This window comes from Petromyzon marinus, chromosome 10 (assembly GCF_048934315.1).
Source record: "Petromyzon marinus isolate PM22_M1 ecotype Great Lakes invasive population chromosome 10, UKy_Petmar_22M1.pri1.0, whole genome shotgun sequence".
Classification (NCBI taxonomy): domain Eukaryota; kingdom Metazoa; phylum Chordata; class Hyperoartia; order Petromyzontiformes; family Petromyzontidae; genus Petromyzon; species Petromyzon marinus.
The window spans coordinates 6,635,420-6,658,216 of NC_133676.1; the positions used below are offsets into that span (position 1 = coordinate 6,635,420).

The 22,797-nt window shown below is 41.9% G+C and overlaps 1 protein-coding gene across 3 annotated transcripts in view; it reads right to left on the reverse strand.

Moving 5' to 3' along the window:
• Positions 1–22,797, reverse strand: part of PTPN4 (protein tyrosine phosphatase non-receptor type 4) — a 57,757-nt gene that overhangs the window by 29,418 nt on the left and 5,542 nt on the right. For 2 of the 3 annotated variants that reach the window (XM_032951587.2, XM_032951586.2), the window contains exons 2-7: positions 13,350–13,539; positions 6,003–6,110; positions 4,796–4,838; positions 3,884–3,962; positions 618–662; positions 180–232 (exon numbers count right to left, since the gene is read on the reverse strand). In XM_032951587.2, coding sequence (XP_032807478.2) covers positions 180–232; positions 618–662; positions 3,884–3,962; positions 4,796–4,838; positions 6,003–6,110; positions 13,350–13,487 — 466 coding nt within the window. In that variant the 5' untranslated portion in view covers positions 13,488–13,539. The remainder of the gene's footprint in view (positions 1–179; positions 233–617; positions 663–3,883; positions 3,963–4,795; positions 4,839–6,002; positions 6,111–13,349; positions 13,540–22,797) is intronic. The other variant, XM_076066090.1, reaches the window with a different exon arrangement.

Consider the following 22,797-nt stretch of genomic DNA (forward strand, 5'->3'; position numbering starts at 1 on the left):
ATTGCATACGAGAATATGGACGAGGCCATTTAATGTGTAAATGACCCACTGCTTCAAGCTGTTGGTCTGGAGATATATTGGTTCGAGAAATGTTAAAGACCATAACCAATTAGGGGTCCCCAGTATCAGCCATTTTCTCTAACCCCCACCCAGCAACAGCTTCAGCAAGAAGTACTTACACTGAACGATGTAGGAGGCCAGCAGAGCTGCTGTATTATGGGGGCAGGGCAACCTGCAGACAACCAGAAGGCAGAGAAAAATCGCAGTGTTAAAAAATATATATTGTAACACCAACTGATCGACCTGCTAAAATATGCAGCACACCACAGCTGTCTACAGCATACTCAGACATGGTATGGTCTGGGTAGCTGGGAATTAAACCAACTTGCTGAAATACAGCTTATTCTCTTTTTTATGAGGCAATGCAGTTCAAGTCACCATTACTGAGTGTGTGCAAATTAGAGAAAAAGCCCATCCAATGAACGCGAGTACATCTGCAATGCCCCCAACTTTCCAAAATGTCAGTAATTACAACATAATGGTGGAGTGCTGGCTTGCTCAATCGTGGGGAAGCAAGAGAAATGTCTCTCAGCCTCAGTATTATGTTTCCACTGTACCTTGCTTCTAAGATGTCATTTCGCAGCTGCAGGAAGTAATGGTACCTGTTCAATGTAAAGTGCAAAAGATGAGTCAATGCGATAATGCGCTCACCCGCTGCCGTTATAATCAGCACTCCCGCAAACATCAAGCACGCAGTGATAAGGCAATCTCAGTGGGAGAGCTGTAATGGCCCTGCGTTTGTTGGGCTTTCAACACACGGTGGCCAGAGCTCACAGACCACGAGAACAAAGCGGGTCGTCGTGAGAAACCCTTTCATTCGGCAAAGAATGTCATATTCAGTGTCTCTATAAAAGGCAGCAGAAAAATGCGTAGCCTATCGTCCGGATTTTGAGCAACGGTAAGCACATAATGATAGGAAATCCTTAATGACCAAGTGCTTCCTGAACTTTCAACGCCGCCTGTCAGCGGGTTCTGACGAGCAGAACAAAGAGTGGATTCTGCGATGGGTGAAAGTGAGTTGCGAACGCATTCCGCGTGGCGATGGCGAGGGAGCGTTGTTATGCCGCACGCACGAGAGAGTTTTCTCTGCACGGCAATTGGAGATCGCGCTCAGATTATCGCAGCGTTTACTGCACGCAAAGTTCAAACTCAGAAGAAAAAAAAGTAACCATGAAGTGATAAATAACAAAACAAATCCCTCATTGTTGAAGTTGTACGACTGCTCGTAAAAAAAGTTAATAAATAACAGACTAGCGCTTCGGACTGCTGAAAAATATCTGGTGCACATGGACCATGACACAAATTCAATTTGAATATCACGTTGCCTTCAGACCATGTGTACGGTAAAAGACCTCTTCCACCCAGAGATTTGTATTGTGAATTTGGGCTCATTATAAACGATGACGGAGGGAGCAGTGGTGAAGTCGTTAGTGCGCTGTATTACAAACTCGGTGACACGCGTTTATTGTCCGACCATCAGTGGTGAGTGATAATGAACCAGTCCTGGGCTACTCCCCTTCATCAACCTGCATTGACTTGTGTGGTGAAGTATGCCCAAACGATCCCTTGTAACCGATACATCGTGGGGAGTCCTTAAATGATGGGGATGATGATGATTAATTCATTTTTTTGCAATTAATGGTTTTATGACAGAGGTGGAAACAACTGCACTGAAGGAATGTACCCAGGTTATGTCAATGTCAGCATAGAAAGCAGGTATGCACAGCCACCATGATTACATTCAAGTGACCTGCTCAGTAAGCATAGCAGGTATTTACGGGTGGAAACAAAATAGCATGGTACATTAGCATTCACATCTACTTCATTGCACTGCCTCAATGCAAGTTTCATAAAGTAACCAGGCACATACTAAAATAAATATATGTAATGGTGAAGACTAAAAACAACTCGTTACTCTTTCAAAGAAGAGTGAAAATCGCGACTCTGCAACAAAGCTAACGTTTTGAAATGTGAGAATTTCAGAGTAAAACAAATAAATGAAAATGACCATTAATTGTAGATTTGTTAACAGCTTCAAATTACCCTAAAGGCAGCTTTTGTAAACCATATACAATTAAACAATATAAAGGTGGTCAGCCAAGCCGCCAGAGTGATTGATCTGCATGTGAAGGTTTAAATCAAACGTGACACTGGGTGGTTTTTTGCGTGCCGTTGGCGACAGGAACACCACATTCGGCTACTGGTGGATTTAATGAAAAACCGCGCATGCCAAAGGGAGAACAAAAAATAAACAATAGAAACATTAACCTGTGGGTTATAGGTCTCTGTTGTGAATGCGGCCTTGGACTTCTCTACAGCGAAGCCTCGAGTCAATGAAACGGGTTTGGCGACTTCGCAAGTACAGTGCATTCTTGCAAGTGCTGTGCAACACTTGCAATCATGTCAAATCCCATTTAGCAAGCTAATGCTTCAACACGGCATTATTTTAACGGTGTAAGTACATGCAAAGTGCAATTATTTTTCTCTGAAACAATTGAAAATGTTGATTTGTTCCTAATGCACACTTTGGCTTTATAACAGGCACATGGAGTAATGCTAGAACTATCGCTTCCATATGATTATGCTTTAATAAAGCCATTCAGATATGTTCATGCGATAACAACGGTATAGCCATTGGTGGTGGCGATATAATGTGCATGCACAGGCCCTTGTCAGTCCACCGCTGGGCGAGGGCTTCCCCATGGCACGCAGATTGTAGAGGTTAATAAACCTGAATTTCGATTTAAAGCTTTCGTGACTGCACGGATTCATCTTCTTGGTTCTTTCGGTAAAGTCACGTAGAATGAGAATAAAACAATAAGACAAAATAAGACAATAAAATTCTCACGACGTTTCGGCCACAACACAAGTAGCCTTCTTCAGGTCTGGAGAGACAGGTCTGTATGGAAGACAGAGCTCGAACGGACGCCGTCATGTATGGACAGCGTTTATTAAGCAGTGTGGGCGGAGTTAAAACATGAGTCTGTACGTTAGCGAAAGAACCAAGAAGATTAATAAACCTGATTTCTCCACGCTGGTCAGTGCGGGTTGGTGAAGGCAGGGAGCATACACGTTACTGTACAATGGATTTTCCCGCAACTCCCATAAGCGTGATTGGCTACCTATGGTTCGAATGACGTTCAACATACATACATTTTGCTGCACTGTTCTTTTCTGCTCACCATGTAGCCCCAGGACATACAATAATCTGTGGTCACGCAACCAAGCCCCAATCTCCTACTTTAGCATCTGAAAGACTGTGCAAATTGCCTTCCAAGGCAAACCCCACCCCTGACAAAACCCCACATGCCATGGAATATAAGTTAAACAGACTTGCAAGACCAAGGAGTTTGCTCTCAGCAGCACCGGACACGTGAAGCTCATCAGATATCAAGCAGGGGCTCGCATTGAAGGGTTGTGTATCTGATAACTACAGTACGGCACAACGTCGCGAATCCGCCCTGGCCAGTTAACAGCACACACTCTGTGTAGTATTCGTGCATGGTTCAACTGTTATTTGCTCTTTAGGTAAAAAAAAATCCAAACCTTTTCATACACGGTGATATTTTCTTAATCCCACGTACATTTTCTTACTTCCAAAGAACAGTTACTTTTTGCCCGCATGTTGATAGCAGTTTGTGCTTTGGTTTTGTCCGGTAACATAATTGTGCACAGTGTAACTATAATTTTCTACTTGATGTTCACATTGCCGAACTTTTCACATATATGCCCCATACCTCACACTGTACTTTAATGGGCAATTCATTTTCTCACAATTCTTAAACAATATCCCAGGATTGTCAGCCAAATTACTCGATCATACCTGGTGTATTCCTCCTGCAGTTTGCTCGGATCGGTCACAAAAAATTTCACACGGAAGTTGAAGATGTAAGGAGAACTTCCTGAAAACACAAAGAGAAAAGCTCTTAAAATAGGTTCAGAGTTGCCTTTCCCATAATGTGTCTACAGTTAACTCTCAATTATCCAGGGTAAATGTGGGTTTGTAGGGGTAGCCCAGCGGTCGCGTGTTCACCGCTTGATGCCGAGGTTCCTGGTTCGAGCCCAGCGGCCGCCCTGGTTAATGCTGAGGGTTTATTAACCGTGCCTGTGTTTAACCGTAACATTACTACGCGCCAACTCCTTTACAATGGACGTTAAGGATCCCCTGACGTCATTCGAAACGAGTACTCCATTGTGTGTGGGCGTCATGGTTCAAAGCTGCCAAATTCGACAATTTACTTGCAAATTTCTCAATTGGGATTACACATAGCAATCATCAACGCCCCTCTACTGTCAGATTTAACGAACTTAATTTAATACCCAATTGCAGGCCAGGTGTTGAGTCACACATATGCCTACAGTAACAGATGTGACTGGGGGTGACCTTTTCAATGTTTGAGATTATTTGAGGAATCGGGCACTTGATATAAAAAAACGAATCTCTCATGAATAAAAAAATGGTGATAAAGAAAACTTAGTATATTAGGTTATAAAAACGTTATTATTTTTTACTTATGTAGAATAGGGGTGAAGTATCGTCTGTTTTTTTTCAACTAATTGTTTACCTGCATGTTTGTGGTCATGTGGGCACTGAGACTCAAACCCTTGATGATTGAGGAACAGGTAATAATAGAACCAGCGTTCGTGTAAACATGATATTTTTTCTTACATGCATGGTTATTTTTTTACTTTGCTTGATAACAGTATTCATGAAGATGCAATTGCTGATACTTACTCTTTATCTGTTTCCTCAGAGGCTTGGTCGGGTCCAGCCACCTCTGAAACCGGACAAATAACAATAACTTGTTTTACATAAATACAACAATTGATGCAGCAGCAGGAATGAAATCTGCTCTGCTGGTGCATGCAAGCAATTCACAAATATGACATTTTCACAGTGAATATATTTGACGTCAAAGATAATTTATACAAGTCAAACTTCACTTGTATCTCAATTTCTGTGGCGATATTGCATCAGTCGACTATAAAGACGAACACCCACATGTCAAACGGTGACTTGCATTGCACGAGGCTTCCTAAAACGGACCTCAAGCAGTGACGGCCAGTCAAGTACTGCATGATAACTCATTGCAGCAGTGAGGGAGGTGGTTTGTGTACAGTACTCATACATTTATTTGTTTTTTGTTTGTTTGAGATTACTCCAAAGTGGACCACACCACTGAAATAGATCACATCACAGTGTCAGCATGCATCACGTCTGCCAAGTATGCTTTTGCTGGGATATCCTGTGCAGGGCAGACATGCCATTAGTGGCAGTTTTGTAAGAATGTGAGGACTCAAAATACATTGCAGTTTCCTGTGCCAGCATTCTCATGGTCGTATATCCAGGTGGTCTTGGGAAGAATGACTTGAAATTCACAAAAATAAAAACAAAGCCCCGTGAAGTAGCTGGCTCATTGATCAAAACACTGAACTGGCACTGCTGAGAGCCTGGGTTTGAATCTGGGTTTCCAGCCACCAATTGTTAAGCTAGGTTCTCAAGCTTCGTGAACACGATTATCAATGACTATAAAAAAACGCCATAACATTACAGTTGTTTTTCCATGCCTGTGGAATAAAATCCAGCTTTGAGAATTGAAAAATATGTTGACTACCGTGTGACGAACATTATCTCAATTGCAGAGTGATGGAAAAGTTCCTCCCTTCCTAGTGTGGAGATTAAAAAACGTCCACTTGAAGGGTTTTAAGAGGCAGTTCTACAAAATCTTCTGCATGCTGTTCTCTAACACATGGGGTATATGCACTGTGCTGCGAGAGCTCCGAATAGATTATTCATCTAATGACACGACTCGAAAAGCAAAAATTGAACAAACGTAGGCCAAAGCCTTACAAAACATTGAACAAAAATCAACCGGGGCACAGCTGGCAAAGGGTTTGCGAGCATCGCTCTCACGAGCAGACGATGCTGCTGCGCTACTTGCCGGTGTCTCGGTGGAGTCATCTGCAAACTGCAGGCCAAAGTAGTCCGTCTCGGCCAGGTCAAGGTGCGCAAACACGGCGTCCAGCAGCGCCTTGCCCGCCTCACTCTTCTGCGCGGAATACACGACAAAGATCTCCTCTGAAGCATTTAACACACCGTTGCAGCAAGTGCTGTGAGCAAGCAACTATGCTGATCACGTCAAGGAGCATAATCCATTACGCAAACTCCGGTTGTCCTCCCAGCAGCTTGTGGCGAACCAGACGGTTACTGCATCGCTTGCTTTCAGATGCGCTTCTGCGGCCGTCTGGAATGCTCTTCCTTCCGATATTAGGAAGCCACTGGAGCTATGCACTTTTAAATCTAGATTGAAAACGAATTTCATTATAACTGCTTTTTGTTTTGTTTGTTGTATGTATTTTGAACCTCTTTCGCACTGTACGTCGCCAAACGTGCTAATCGGAGGTGCGGGATTGGCTACGTACTGTGTGAAAGAAGTTCAACATACATACAACCAACTAAAAACAAAAAGCCGTTATAACGAAATTAGTTTTCAATCTAGATGTAAAAGTGTATGTAGATTAAGGTTGGCACGGAACATGAATGGGTGGTGTAGCTAGTAACACGCTCGGCAACAGGACTGGTTAAGATATCACTCGACATTGATGATCGTTGTAGCAGAGGACTGAACTCGGGTCGCAAGGTTCATACCACAATGTCTTAACCACTAAACCACCTCGCTCCACAGGATACAGCAACAAAAATCCACCATGTAGCCTAAACAGACTTTGGGGCAACAGCTGAAAGTGAGCACCCATTAAGGACAGCACAGTGCACAACGTGGTGGTGTAGCCACTTTGGTGGTGCCAGCACTGATGTTTACACACGACATCAAGTAATGGTGAGTCAACCTAGGAGAAGCCCCAGACTGCTTCTGTCATTACTCACCACTGATGTTAGTCGCAGAAAGAATGCACTGCCAAGTTGTGCTGCTATCAGAGTACAATGTAGTTTAGGCAAGATAAACAATAATTAGCTAATATTTATATTGACCCTTTAAAAGTGGGCTTTCGCTGGTCACATTAATATAAAGAAATCTGACTTATAGATGGTGATGGAATGGCAATCAAAGAAGTAAAGGTGCCCGAGAGGATGACTGATGTAGAGATTACGCGATGAGATTAGTGACTAGCAAGAGCTAGATGGACTGTGGCATCGGAAAAGTGTTGGATGGCGACGTCAGGAGGTACTTTAGCCAGCGGTGGATAGACCACTGCTGATGTTGATCGCAATGAATATTATCCAGGAAATGTTCTGTCAGTCTCAAGGAATAAATAATCGGAATGTTGGTTTATTTTTGAGTTCAGGTTTGTGCCAAGGTGTTGGAACTAAAGGCCCAGGGACTGCACAACTGTGGGTGTTTTATGGGGAGAGAAAATGAGCGGTGACTCAGCTTGCCTTAATATCCATCGCATTACACAGGGGACATATAAGTAATATAAAAAAAAACCCACTGGCATAGTGTCAAGTACGTCTAAGTACATCCTGACCATTTGCCATGACGAGTTAAATTAATTTAGATGTGGAACTTTACGTAAAAGCCAAAGAATCGTACAAAAGATCTATGATGACTTAGTTAAAAGGCAAGTTAATCCAACTATTCTACTACTTTATATGCTTCCCAGGGTACTTAAAAGGCAGAAAAAAGTCCAAACGAAGGGAATCGGCAAAATGCACTTTTCTCACACTTGGATCATTGTGACCCGCTCTAGGTTCTTACACATTCTCCCAGATCCTGGAACACATAGAATACAACCATTTACTTCAGGCATGCAGATTATCCATGGGGCAAGTAAATATTTTGACGATTCCCTAAGCTGCTATGGTGCTCAACTTGACCTCCATGCAAAAACAACTCTGATGCAGCCAAGCAAAAAAAAGGTTTGTTTAATAATGGCAAGGTAAATGGCTTACGAAGTGAAGACCACAATTTCATCGGTGAAATATAATACGAGCCCACAGTATGGTTCAATATTTCTTGGCACGACATGTGAACCGTCTAGGAAACTAAACAATCTTGCGGCATAGCAAACCTCCTGTCTCTACATCACTGTTTTAGATTATTGTTTATCGGCAATTGAAGATAATCGTTTATGGAAACTGTCAGTCCCAGAAATCATGGTGATCGATAATTTAATAGTTTAAATTGAATAACTATTGAACCGATTGGCACGCAAGAGTGTCCAAACCGCAAGCGCTTTAGAATTTGATTCATCACGTGCCAACCTATTTCATATAATATCTATCTACATAAATACAAACTTGCCTTGGTGTGCTGTGCGTTCGTCTTACAGAGTTCTCATTGGCTGGAAGCCAAGCGCCGTAAACCGCACCTTCTCATTGGCTCTCTCTCCCCCTTACTTCATGTCATGCTCGTGACATCAGGGGGGAGGGACAGGCCCAGTGTGCAGGGTTAGGGGGGGGGACCAGCTCGTGAGTGACGGTGCGCCCAGGTGGGGGCATGCCCGGGAGGCGAGGGGGCCATGCCTATGCGTGCCCAGCGCATCGGGCAGCAAGGGGGGGGAGGGGGGGTGTGGGTGCCCAGGACAAGGGGCCAAGCACCTCGAGGGGTGCGCTAGGGGAGGGGGCTGTGAGTGAGGCCAAGGAAAGGTTGCATGAGGTTGGGGGGGGCAGCTGGGGGGGGGTTGTGCGGAAGCGGGGGCGCCGAGGGCTTTGTCACCATGAGGGAGGGCACCCACGCGTAGGAAGATGGGGATGTTGGGAGGCGTCGGCTCAGCGATTGGTACTTCCTCGAGTATATATACATACAAACAGGCAGCCCTTTGTCATACCACTTGTGGACAAAAGTCTCACCATGCAGTGTCGGTCATGGGGCCTGTTTGGCCATACTTCACCATGTTGGCAAAGGTTGGTGTTGGTTTTGATCGTATTTGTTGCATGCCATTCATTACCCATAACAATAAAAAAGAGAAGTGAACAGCTCTGTTGATATTCATATTGTTGGTTCTTTCGGTAAAGTAACGTAGAAGGGAAACAATACAATAATAAAAATATAAAACCATAAAATTCTCACGACGTTTCGACTGCAACACAAGCAATCATTATCAGGTGTGAAAACCACAGCAAGAAAATTTTTAAAAAGTGGCGGTTTTTAAAAAAAAATCTTGCTATGGTTTTCACACCTGATGATGATTGCTTGTGTTGCAGTTGAAACGTCGTGAGAATGTTATTGTTTTATATATATATTATTATTTTATTGTTTCCCTTCTACGTGACTTTACCGAAGGAACCAATAATATGAATCCCTGCAGCCACGAAAGCTTTAAATAAAAATTTAGCTCTGTTGATGTTCACCGGTTGAATCGCAAGACGTTACTGGGATGAAATATTCCCAACTTGAGCTGTGCCACTACAAAAGTCCACCCTCCTGGTGCTAGAATATGACTAAAAATCCTCTAAACATAGCAGCCACAAGCACACAGAGTGATGGCACTGTAATAATAACCACTGTACATTGTGTTCTCCGAATTCTGCAATAGCTTTTCTTGAGAAGCGCTCGGACACAATGGAGTTCACGGCTACCGTTAACTCTCCACAAGATATTTACACACTTGCTGTGGATGTATTCATACTAAATTCAAATCAATTGCAGAACAGTTCAGTGCTGTCGTTAATTATAATGCATCAACTTCAACATAAACCTCTGTGAACATCAGATAGGTGCAGTAGCGACTAAATGAAGTGATATATTTTCATACTGTAAACTCAAACAGACTATAGCAAGTATTTTTAGGCTTTAGAAGTGTAGAAAGAAAAAGAGTTACAGCCCTTATAGCTGCTGGATGAAGACCCTCCCCCATTCCATTTCATAATGTAGATTGTTTGACAATATTTCAACTAAAGCTGGTCGGTTTGCGAAGGTTAAGGGGACACCTTCGGACTGATTCAGATATTGCTCACCACTGATAATTATAGCCGTGGTTGAAAATCAAACTAAAGATTCACAGTGCAATGCGCTCACCACTCACCCTTAAGAACTGTTCACGAACATATATAGGAACCATATTTAAGAACGTCATATGTGTTTGGCACAAAGCACAAAATAAAGCATGCGTGATGAAACAATGATACAAAGGAGGTGAACGTGATGACGATTAATGACCAATTAGGCACAAACGCGCTGCCATCTGTGAACTTCCATAGCAGATGTTAACACATTGTATGTTGCAAATACAATTGCATTACCGAGCTGTGATGTCACAATGTCGAATGATAGACTTCGTGTGACAAGAGAAGATAAATAACGCTGAGTTTTTGCTTCACCAAAGTGTTTCCCGCACAGATTTTCGTGCCTGCATTCGGAGATTTTGTAAAGCGTCCAGCCATTTTCATGGTAAGTAGGGTGGACAGGGCCCATGAATGCGCTGATTAGAAAACCAAATGAGCGATTTCTTTTCTACTTATTACCAAGGACGCACGACAAACAGTGCCAAACACAGCAGCGGCCTTCAGCCACTACTTGGGCAAAGCATGTTTTGTGTATGTTATATATAGGGTCAACCTCATGTGACAGCATAAATTTAACATTTTGCTGGTCACACACATAAAATAAACTGAGTTTACAAGGCAGTTATTTCATGGCTTAACTCAATGCTACACTCTAAGCACTCGCAGGGTTTTCCGAGTTAATTTCTACCCTCTCAAGTTGGGAAAGAGTCATACGTCTGATCACAGTAAGTGAATATATTCTAGGAGTGTATATTAAATATGACTATACATGCTCTTATATTCTTGGTTCTTTCGGTAAAGTCACGTTGAAGGGAAACAATAAAATAATAAAAAATATATAAAACAATAAAATTCTCACGACGTTTCGACTGCAACACAAGCAGTCATCATCAGGTGTGAAAACCAAAGGCAAGAACATTTGAAAGAAGTGAAAGAAGTGGCGGTTCTTTCAAATGTTCTTGCCGTTGGTTTTCACACCTGATGATGACTGCTTGTGTTGCAGTCGAAACGTCGTGAGAATTTTATTGTTTTATATATATTTTATTGTTTCCCTTCAACGTGACTTTACTGAAAGAACGAAGAATATGAATCACTGCAGTCACAAAAGCTTTAATTCAAAATTAATACATGCTCTTCTAAAGCAGATCCGTTTAGTTACTACCGCATAGGTTTTTGGAGCCGTGCTTTATAGCTATCCAATGTGTTATTTTGGATTGTACCGTATGTTGTTCGAGGAGCTCCAAATACATGGAGCAAAACGTCGCAGCATCAGTACGAACAACAATCAGTACAAGCCGAAAATACATTGCAGTGCAATAGACCTGCTTAGTGTGACAATATATGTAAAGCGCTAAGATAGTACTTGAGGTTGTCTTGATCCACAGCCAGTTTTAATTATCTCAGCTACATTTTGAAGACCTAAAACGAGTGCAAAGCATTTCCTCTTTGTGTAGCTTCAGAGCATGTAACAATTTTTCTGCATGTAGTCGCCACTTTCAGAGCCTTTGAATGCAGTAACAAGGCCCAACTGTGCATAGCTACGAGCAGAGACAGGTTACGAGCACTTTCTCAATGAAGAGGACAGGACAATTTTACATCGTATCCTAACAGTGCGGCTTTGGCTACAAAGATACTCCTCGTCCCCGTGACGCGCACTCCTCATTTCGGCAGACGGTGGCACAGAGGCAGTGAACAGCCATTAGTTATACAAGGACTGACGGCTTGTTAAATGGCAGGGGTCTGTTGATGCACTTACGCAGCTGTTTCGGTTATAACAGAAAGGCTGCTCCACACCCTGTCGGCCTTGTAAACCCGTTGCGCCCAAACCTCCCCTCCACCCCCACTCTGCAACCCCCCAAAATAAATCCTCTTGAGACAGGAAATAAATTGACTTCAAAAGCAGCATGCAACCAAGATATTTTCGTTCATTGCTTTGGAAACCAATAGATTACGTCCATTTATAGTCCTAAATATAAGTATTTTAAAATTTAGAATGCGAGTGCAGAAAGATAGCCTGAGTGCAAAGCATTTGTTCAGAGCATGAATCGTATGTATATCTTTTTTTAACCACGATAATTTTAACAGTGCATCCGATGGCAACAAATGCAGCACATTTGTCAAGATGAACGTTCTAATCCACAAGCTGCTCTACGCGAGACAATTGTAAGACATTAGAGCACCCCCACCACTTCACAGTTTCAAGCAGGCTCAAGACGTTGTGTGTAGCCCTGTAAGGCTGCGTCGATTAACATCGACTCTCATACGCTTACTATATATGCATCGAATCACACGTGCAAGAATAGATGTTTTTTACATGTCTATGCTGAATGTAGGTGGGTTCATGAACATTGATTCTTGAAATGAATCGCAACCCTGAATTGCGACAATTTGTCAAATCACCTTCGGGTGGCGGGGGAGTGAGGCGAATCGTCACATCTCGGATGTAGGTGCAAGACACTGTGTGAAGTTCCTTGTGCCACAAAACCTCTGTGTGACCAAGTCATCAGGCCACTGTGACTCAACAATTAACGAGCAAGACTTGCACTCTCATTTGCAAAACGGAAGCTCGATAGATGACGTCAAACACTGTGAAAAGAAGTTTGTTTAAGTTTACATGGTATGCTACCTTTTGTACCACACTGCAGGAGGCTTCCTTTCTGCTTGCTTTTTTGCACAACTTCTTGTTGCACTGAATGTTTGCACTCTACTCGCTTACAATCTGCTTTTCATCCTTGTACTGTATTTATCCCAGGTTACTTTACAAAATAGACATTTGGCTAAGATTTATTTGTAAGGCAAAGAGGTAGTTTCTACCCAAATTGGGCACACCACCAATTGGTTAAATCTCCACAATTTCGTGCCGATTTAAATATTCTTCACCAACGGCTTCCATTGAGATAAAATTATCTTCTTGGGTATGACATTTCCCTTGGGTTTCTGGCCAGGAAGTCACATTTAGCTTCGAGAGTCGGTCAACATGTTGTTGGAACACTCGAAGACCTCATCTGATCGGTTTCTGGCACATAAAAGGGCCTTTTTGGATATTTAGTTATATTGATCATATCTGGATTCAAAGGAATAACGTCCATTTTGCCTAGATGATTCTACTACATGTGTTTAAGGTAAGATGAAAACACATAACAGGTGGGCTGTCAGAAGGCTACTGTCTCCCACCCATTTACAAAAAAAACTAAAGGTCATACAACCGAACAAAAGGCATTAAGCAACTTTCACAAAGGGCCTAAAAACAATAAAGGCTTACACAAAACAGGCATTGTGGCTTTAAAGGAGGGAGTAATATAGTAAAAAAACGGTGGCTCACGTTGGCGCGGAGCGTGATGGCGGTGTTGTCCAGGAGGTTGATGTGACACAGGGCCTCGGTGCGGTGCCGGTCCCGCGCCAGCTCCGAGGTGCGCACATTGTACGTCCCTCCCGTGGGCAGGCGGAACCGCGAGGACATGGCACGCACGCTGGCGCTCTCGCACTCCTCACGCACGCACACACACGCCCCCCTGGGGGGGTAGCAAGAGAAAATGTGGGGGGGCAGGGGTGGGGGGTGATGAGACATGTCGCACAGCAGCAGAGGACTCGGCAAACACTGGAGACCTCCATGGGACAATCGGCCTTCTGTGTGTGGACACTTCCTCTGCTGGACAATGGTGGCACCCTGCCCCTTCATTATTTAGAAATCTGCCAGTTTTGGTGTGGTAAATTGCAAGTCTTGGGTTTTCCTCCAAATATTTCACAAAGTCCACAGAAGGTGTTGGCTCTTTTAAAGCACCAAATTATATATTTTTCATCATACCAAGCGGTTTATTCTGGAGATCAATGTATGCAATAAATTCATGATTATAGCTATTGGACGCTATACGGTATTTTTAAAAAAAACATTCCTTCAATGGGCACTTGTCAACACCTTATATAAAAATACACAAGGCCACTTACAATTAAAGCAACAGATTGCTAAATATGCAGCACGCAAGCACCACTTCCTAAGATATTGACCTTGTTGCATTATTTTTGGCGAAAGGGGCTTATAGATGATAAATATTTGTAACTGTTCATTTGATAATAACTTTCAGCTTTGCCACAACACCTATGTTGTGTAGCAAGTCGGTGAGTAGTTGATGTGTGTTTGATGACATTAATTGCATACATCTTTCGCATCAATTCATTTGAGGACATTGATTAAAATGGATTCTTACACTCACAATACACACATTAAATAATATGAGAGAAAATTCGTCAATTTTTTTGTATAAAATGGGTTCACATAACCACTGGAGCCAATTGAGGCATTAGATTCAACACAAATGTAAAAAAAAAAATCGATTCTATTATCCCAATGCTGACAATTTGTCAAACTTTGAAGGGAGCGGAATCACTGCACACATAAATACTATTGCATCTCGATGGAGCAGAGGCACTGTGATCCTGAGACACTGGTTCAAATCACAGTGACGGGCAACAACAGGAGCAAGTTATACCAGAAACAGCCCTAGGTCCTCCCTGTCACCAACCCGTACTGACCAGCATAGTCAAGTAAGTGGATTGTCAATGGGCTGAAAATTATGTTATTATTATGCAATACTGAGGAGGGCAGCCCATGCAAGCCTGTCCATAACACATTTTCTAGACCGTGTAAAGTTAATCATTGCTTGCATGCTGGGGGACCGCTGCCACTTTTGAAGGCGTTAGCATCTGTCAAAGAATGCCAGGAAGTCCAGCTGCCTGCATCACTACGCCCACCCAACTGGGAAACAAGCGCACAGCAAACATAGGATTACATTTCCAACCAGTGCTCACTCGGCACACATGGCAACAAAAACAGATGCACTCTCTAGCCTATGTATTACTGATCCACACAACTTGACAGCAGCCATCACCAAATAATCTGGACATACTAACATCACAGGCCATTCCAATACCCAGCCTTGTTTTGATGACATATACCAACCACTACCTGAGACTAAAAATCACATTAAATGTGCCTGTTCTAATCAGATCCTAGAAGCAAAGCAGGTTTAAGCCTAGCTAGTACAGAACTGGGGTTGGAGAATGTCTGCAAATACTGTAGCAGGCATTGTAGGATTGGACTACGGGGTGGCCAGGAGATACAGTGAGGGGAAAAAAGTATTTGATCCCCTGCTGATTTTGTACGTTTACCCACTGACAAAGAAATGAGCAGTCTATAATTGTAATGGAGGTTTATACTGGTAGGAACGAAGTTGTAAACTGAGTGTACCAGCCTGCAATAGATTAATGTGTCCGTCCGTCCCCTTTCAATACTTTAACGAAGTGAAATCTCGTGCTGTTGGGTGTAAAATCAGCAATAGACAGCGCAGAGACTTGTCCTACCAGCCCACCCTGCAGGGGCCTGTTTTGAACAGTGAGAGACAGAATAACAACAAGAAAATCCAGAAAAACGCATGTCAAAAATTGTATAAATTGATTTGCATTTTAATGAGGGAAATAAGTATTTGACCCCCTCTCAATCAGAAAGATTTATGGCTCCCAGGTGTCTTTTATACAGGTAACGAGCTGAGATTATGAGCACACTCTTAAAGGGAGTGCTCCTAATTTCAGCTTGTTACCTGTATAAAAGACACCTGTCCACAGAAGCAATCAATCAATCAGATTCCCAACTCTCCACCATGGCCAAGACCAAAGAGCTCTCCAAGGATGTCAGGGACAAGATTGTAGACCTACACAAGGCTGGAATGGGCTACAAGACCATTGCCAAGCAGCTTGGTGAGAAGGTGACAACAGTTGGTTCGATTATTCGCAAATGGAAGAAACACAAAAGAACTGTTAATCTCTCTCGGCCTGGGGCTCCATGCAAGATCTCACCTCGTGGAGTTGCAATGATCATGAGAAGGATGAATAATCAGCCCAGAACTACACGGGAGGATCTTGTCAATAATCTCAAGGCAGCTAGGACCATAGTCACCAAGAAAACAATTGGTAACACACTACGCCGTGAAGGACTGAAATCCTGCAGCACCCGCACGGTCCCCCTGCTCAAGAAAGCACATATACATGCCCGTCTGAAGTTTGCCAATGAACATCTGAATGATTCAGAGGACAACTGGGTGAAAGTGTTGTGGTCAGATGAGACCAAAATGGAGCTCTTTGGCATCAACTCAACTCGCCGTGTTTGGAGGAGGAGGAACGCTGCCTATGACCCCAAGAACACCATCCCCACCGTCAAACATGGAGGTGGAAACATTATGCTTTGGGGGTGTTTTTCTGCTAAGGGGACAGGACAACTTCACCGCATCAAAGGGACGATGGACGGGGCCATGTACCGTCAAATCTTGGGTGAGAACCTCCTTCCCTCAGCCAGGGCATTGAAAATGGGTCGTGGATGGGTATTCCAGCATGACAATGACCCAAAACACACGGCCAAGGAAACAAAGGAGTGGCTCATGAAGAAGCACATTAAGGTCCTGGAGTGGCCTAGCCAGTCTCCAGACCTTAATCCCATAGAAAATCTGAGGAGGGAGCTGAAGGTTCGAGTTGCCAAACGTCAGCCTCGAAACCTTAATGACTTGGAGAAGATCTGCAAAGAGGAGTGGGACAAAATCCCTCCTGAGATGTGTGCAAACCTGGTGGCCAACTACAAGAAACGTCTGATCTCTGTGATTGCCAACAAGGGTTTTGCCACCAAGTACTAAGTCATGTTTTGCAGAGGGGTCAAATACTTATTTCCCTCATTAAAATGCTAATCAATTTATAACATTTTTGACATGCGTTTTTCTGGATTTTCTTGTTGTTATTCTGTCTCTCACTGTTCAAATAAAACTACCATTAAAATTATAGACTGATCATTTCTTTGTCAGTGGGCAAACATACAAAATCAGCAGGGGATCAAATACTTTTTCCCACACTGTAGCAGTACAGCAATTGATTGATTCCACCTGTGCAGAGATTTCAGTGTTATGTCCTCGCATACATGGATTTTCTCCAGGTGTTCTTCATTTCCTTTTACAAATAATTAAATAAATTTCCCTAATACATACAGTAGAACTTCTGTTATCTGGAAATATCATTATCTGTTATTATTAACCGTGCCATGATTATCCACCATTATCCACATTTTTATTTTATGCTGCACTGTGGAATAGCTTTCTATTATCCACAAAATGCTTGCAAATACGTGAAGTTAATTGTCAAAACCTAATAAACATGATTATTCTTTTAAACAGTGTGCGAAACACTCATCTCATCTTGAATACATTTTCCATGATGACTAACCACACAGGATGAGAAATAAAACCACAATGGTCTGGGCAATTATTCTAAGTTAACTTTTCTTTTGAATTGCTTTACAAATATTGTACTCGTGAAAACCGTAAGCTATAATCAAATATAATGAAGCTGGATTATGGATCTCATTCTGCGCAGTTATTCGCACACAGGACTGTGAACCCAGTAACCTAACATTCGTGACAAGTGATATCCAAACAAAAATTTGTCTCCCCCCCACCACTCGCCAACACCAACATCCATTTACCAGTGCGATGAAGTATGGTCAACCAAGCCCCATCACTCAGGCACCTCTTGCTCTCATATTTGCACTGTTTTTTCCGCGTGTTTAATTTACGATTTAATGCAGTTATTGCTCGTGCAAAAATCTATTTTATTTTCGTTTATCGTTAGAGTGTCTCCATGGCTGCTTCAAAATAAGAGGTATTCTATCCTTTGTTCATAACATATACTGCAGATGTGTAAGATGGTAATGTTGATTAACATAGACGACATGCACAGCCCCATGGTAATCCCCCTACAGGATGAGGGCCTATCCACAACATGTAGGTGGTAGTAGAGGATTTTGACCACACTTCATCACGTTGGTTAGTGCATGTTGGGTGAAGGCGGAGAAACAGATGTGGAGATACGGAAACAGGAAAACGTTGGGATTTTTCTACACTGCACTCTGCTGCCCACAGCGTATCCACAAAGCCTGTCACGCTTGTTAGGCATTGGTGGTCGCCTACCCAAACCCATTACAGGCTCCATCCGCTTAGCTTTCAAAAACTGTCAATGTTGGGTGCATTTCGGGCAATGTGGTAATCGGCAATATGTAAATGTTAATTATATTATCCGTCAATTTCAACGTATTGAAAATGGTGGAAATGAGGCAACAATAAAGTGTACGTATGTTACGGCAAAAACATCCATCAGTGCAAGGTTCAGATTATACACAAGCGTGATATCATCCTATTTCTTCCAGATGGTCCCAAATGTCAATTGCAGGTGTCTTTTTAATGCCGCACATTGCTGATCAATGATAGTCATGTTATGCAGGCTGTGACTATCATTGTCATGAAAGGCAGACATAGAAGACACGCATATATCCAAGCAATATCATACATTTGTATATATGGCCATCAGAGCAAAGCGTGTTACTGTAGTATATTCTAGATGGTTTAAAAATACTGTGTTGAAAATGTTATTGGTTCTTCCGTTGAAGTTAACCAGCCTGGGCTATTTCACACAGATGCCAAACCACTTTAGCGTCTGGCTTTAGCACATAATCATGGGCTCCGTCACTTTTTATCAGCCAAAATTACTACCATGATCTGGCTAAGTGAAGTGGAGTGCACATAAACATAACCCAAAGATATAAAATAATCCAGTGTCATTTCTCCAGCATTTGTAGGAAGTCAAAAACATCCACTTACCCATTATATAACAGGACCAGTGTATAGCAACTAATTCAGCAACATTTAAAATATAACTTAACAAAAAGTTATTTTCAAATCACTATTCATAACTTGTAATCAAGCAGGCCAATAACAATATACTGGCAAATGACAGACGCTGTGACAATGAGAATGAAACTAGATCGATTTTGATTAGTGCCTCAATTGCCATCTTTAATGTGCACGTCTAACACTACAACCACAAATGTATTTTGAACACTTCCATAACTTGGAAGCTTGCAACTAGACAAAGAACAGGATTCAATTTTGGTGGCCACATGTGCAAAACTAATAAGGCATGCGAATTCGTTCCACAATGATGTATCAAATACAGTCCTGGAAAACCCGAGAAGAGATGTGTCTATTACTCTAGAACATTACATTATGATAAATATTGAGTGATGGGTGCACTGGTGAGCAGCCTGGATAACCTAAGTCATGATCCTTTGTTTCACATGTAACAAAATATACTGTGTTGACCGATAACCTTTAGTACATGAAAGAAGACATGGGTTCAGTGAGATAATTTCACCCTGAAATGTTTAAATACAAATAAATTACAAAATCTCCTAGAGATGGATTATTTTTTGCAACCTTGTGAGAGAATCAAAGTTTCCTCCTATCATATATGAATAAGTAACAATAATGAATTCGGTCAATCCACCGCTGGACGAAGGCCTACTCAGTCTGTGTGGCTATTGAGGGCTGTTTGACCATATTTCATCGCACCAGTCACTGCGAGGTGGTGAAGTGGGGGCTCACATGTCACTACTCGCCACTGATGTTCGTCGCGATCGGGAATTGAACCGCGCAATGTGGTCATCACTTCGAGACCGACCACTCCAAGACCATTCCACCAATGTATATGAATATAGCATAATATTTTATTCGAAACATTTACAATGAGCGAATTTATATTTTATGTAAAAGGATTACAATCACAGTCACGTTTTCTCTGACCAAGACACCTAAAAATAAAGACAATAACGATAATGGGGAAAAAAAAACACGACAGACTGGTGTACTATAATCCATAAAAGTTTTTTTGGGTTAGATCGCGTAAATATATAAATGTGTCGTTAAACCCGCCACCACTCGACACAGATAATCAGTAAGGTTTGTCATGCAAACAGAACATGCCAATGTGTTACTAGTGCAGCACACCGGTGTGTTGGAGAGTAAATCTAACCCAAAAACCTATATTATGGATAATATTGGTCGTGAAAGCCTCCGTGTTAAACTGGTGTACTATAATTTTACAGCAGACCGGTTTGCTCAAAGGTAATCGTCATACAGTATAGTGGATAAAAAAACCCCCCCCACAAAAACGTTACAACATTTCCACAATTAAATGATTACCTGTTTCGAGCAAGTCGGTAAAATACATGTAACAACTCTGCTTTAAATGCCAAAAGTATAAATACTCTACATTGAAATCACTAGACAACATGCACTTTTGACACGCACAAGAATATTCTCTGCAGCCAAAAATTTGGACTGATGATGTGTGGAAGCTACTCAAGGTGAAAGCACTTAAAAGCACGTGTGCCTACTCAACCAGCTACACAGCGTGCAAGTGCCGTTCCGTTCATATGCCCAACGCGGTCATTGCCGGCTGCTTCGAGACGACTATTTTTTGTCAAAATGTAACTTAAATGACGTATTCACCATTCGGCATACATTCCTGTCTTTTTACCATGAGTAAAAATGTCCCCCTATATCTGTTTAACGTTTCCGTAACTTAATTTTGTAATTATATCATGATCGGTCTCATTACAATCTGCACGAGCCGACTTGCCTGCAGTGAATGTCTTGCTTAACAACGATTTATGTTTGTGCAATATATTTGATTTCTCACATGACGCGGTTATTTTTGTAGTCAAATCTATTGGCTTCGTTGCTTTATTTGCTTGGCTTTAGTCATTTCGGTTGACCTTTGTGACTCTTGCTTTTCGGAGTATTGTGGCCTCTTGAGTTCTAAACGTACAAAACTTGAAATGATAAACACGTAGTTATATACGGGAACCCCAGAGGTGGGTTCAGTGGCCCACAAGATGAGGATAAAATTTAGTCGTTAACTGAATTGCAGTTAAAGTGAATTGCATGGGAAAGCTATCAATTGTTTAATGAACCATTAATGCCTACACCTGATAAGTTGAAAAACCAGCTTGGGAATCAACGATGCTGTACTCCTCGCAGGCACAAGAAAGAAGTCTGTGGGCAATGAATTAAGCAAAATATTTTGATGAATTGATAATTTGTTTTTAGATGAGATTAACAAGTCAACCCACCTTAATATACGCGTGCATGTTATTTTTCTCCCAATTATATTCCAATTTTGCTATCGATATGAAATAAAAGCAGTCTTATATTTAAAACTCTGCATCACCCGGTCGGAGAATGGCCCAGCATAAGATGGCACACAGAACTCTTTGTGAAGTCACTTTTACAGACCACACACACACTAGCAGCATACATTTTGATGCCCAAAACAATTACAGTATTTGCTCCATGTCAATCAAACTGATGTTTAAAGTGTCATCACTGGAATTCAACCAACCTATGAGAAACATAATTAAGTACGATCGTTTCTGTTAAGTTATTTGTGATCTGGCCAAGACCAACGTTCTACGTTTCACATCATGGTTTGTGAGTGGTTGCCTGGATTCGAACTCAGGAACTCAGTGGTGCAGGCTCAGTGCTGACCCTTGACCCACCCCTGCGTGTGTATCATAATATGTAAATGAACGTGCCTTATTACTTCAAGTCCCACTGTTCTGTATGACATAGTAGTATGCGATTGCATTCAAATATGAACATCATCTTGTGAAATATGAACATCTTAAAACCCGCAGTGTAGTGCTAAGCCTTCGAAAACGACTCAAAACATGAGGCACACAAAGTTGTTTCCTTGAACACACTCTACAACGATGTAATTAGGAACGTTAATGATTTAAAACTCAAAACTCTACAGTCCATTGTGCTTTTAAATATCTGCAATTGCTTGGCACATTAAATTCTGAATGCAGCATACCCAAACACGTGCCTTTTCACCCAAGGCAACCCGTCAATACTGCAGTGATGTGATGCAATAAGTAGCTACACTCTGCCCGGCAGCAGCCTACTAAAGTACATGAGGAGATACAGCACAAAAGCATAGTTAGAATGCACGATAACACACTTGTGGTATAGCAAATTTCGCGGATACAGTAATCATATTGGCATACGAAAACCTATCTTTTTAATGAATTGCCTTAAATAAATACGTAAATGTGCTATTAAATACGTCAGCATTATCATAATAATAGCTCTCATCACTTTATCTCATCAGTTTCTCGTACCACATTCTCATCTGATTAGCACTCTCACCTCCGATTAGCACTTTTGGCTAGTACGGTGCGAAAGAAGTTCACCAGACATACATCTCATCACTTTATCTCATCACTTTCTTTCTCTCTCTCTCGATGCAGTCGTGTAGAGTTCCAGATGCGATTCGCGGATAGCCAAAATCGTGGATAGCAAAGTTCGCGAATAACGAGAGAATACAGGTAGTCCCCGACTTACGATACAAAGTACTCCCCGACTTACGATACAGGGTAGCCCCCGACTTACGATACAGGGTAGTCCCCGACTTACGATGGAGATGCATTACGACGACCCCATCGTAAGTCGAAGATGGCCTAGCCTGACCCAGGAGTCTTAAAGAATGGTGATAATTTAGCAAAACAGAGCGATTTACAGTACCGTACTGTAAAAACTATATACTGTATGTAGTTATTAACTACAATACTGTATTGCACAGTAACATGTAAAGTAAAAAAAAACAAGGTAAATTCTTAGCCTACCTATATGAACTGCAATTTAATAGAAAGTTTTATTCAGGAAACAATCCTATGTGCTATAAAAAAACTAACTTTTAACATGCATTGAACGTATGTATCGTGGTAACCCTACAATGAAATCGCTAAAGCTACGTATCATACATGCATTGAACGTATCCTAACCTATCATATTGTACTGTACTCGCAAAGATTCTGTCCGTCGTCTGCACACTTGAACGAT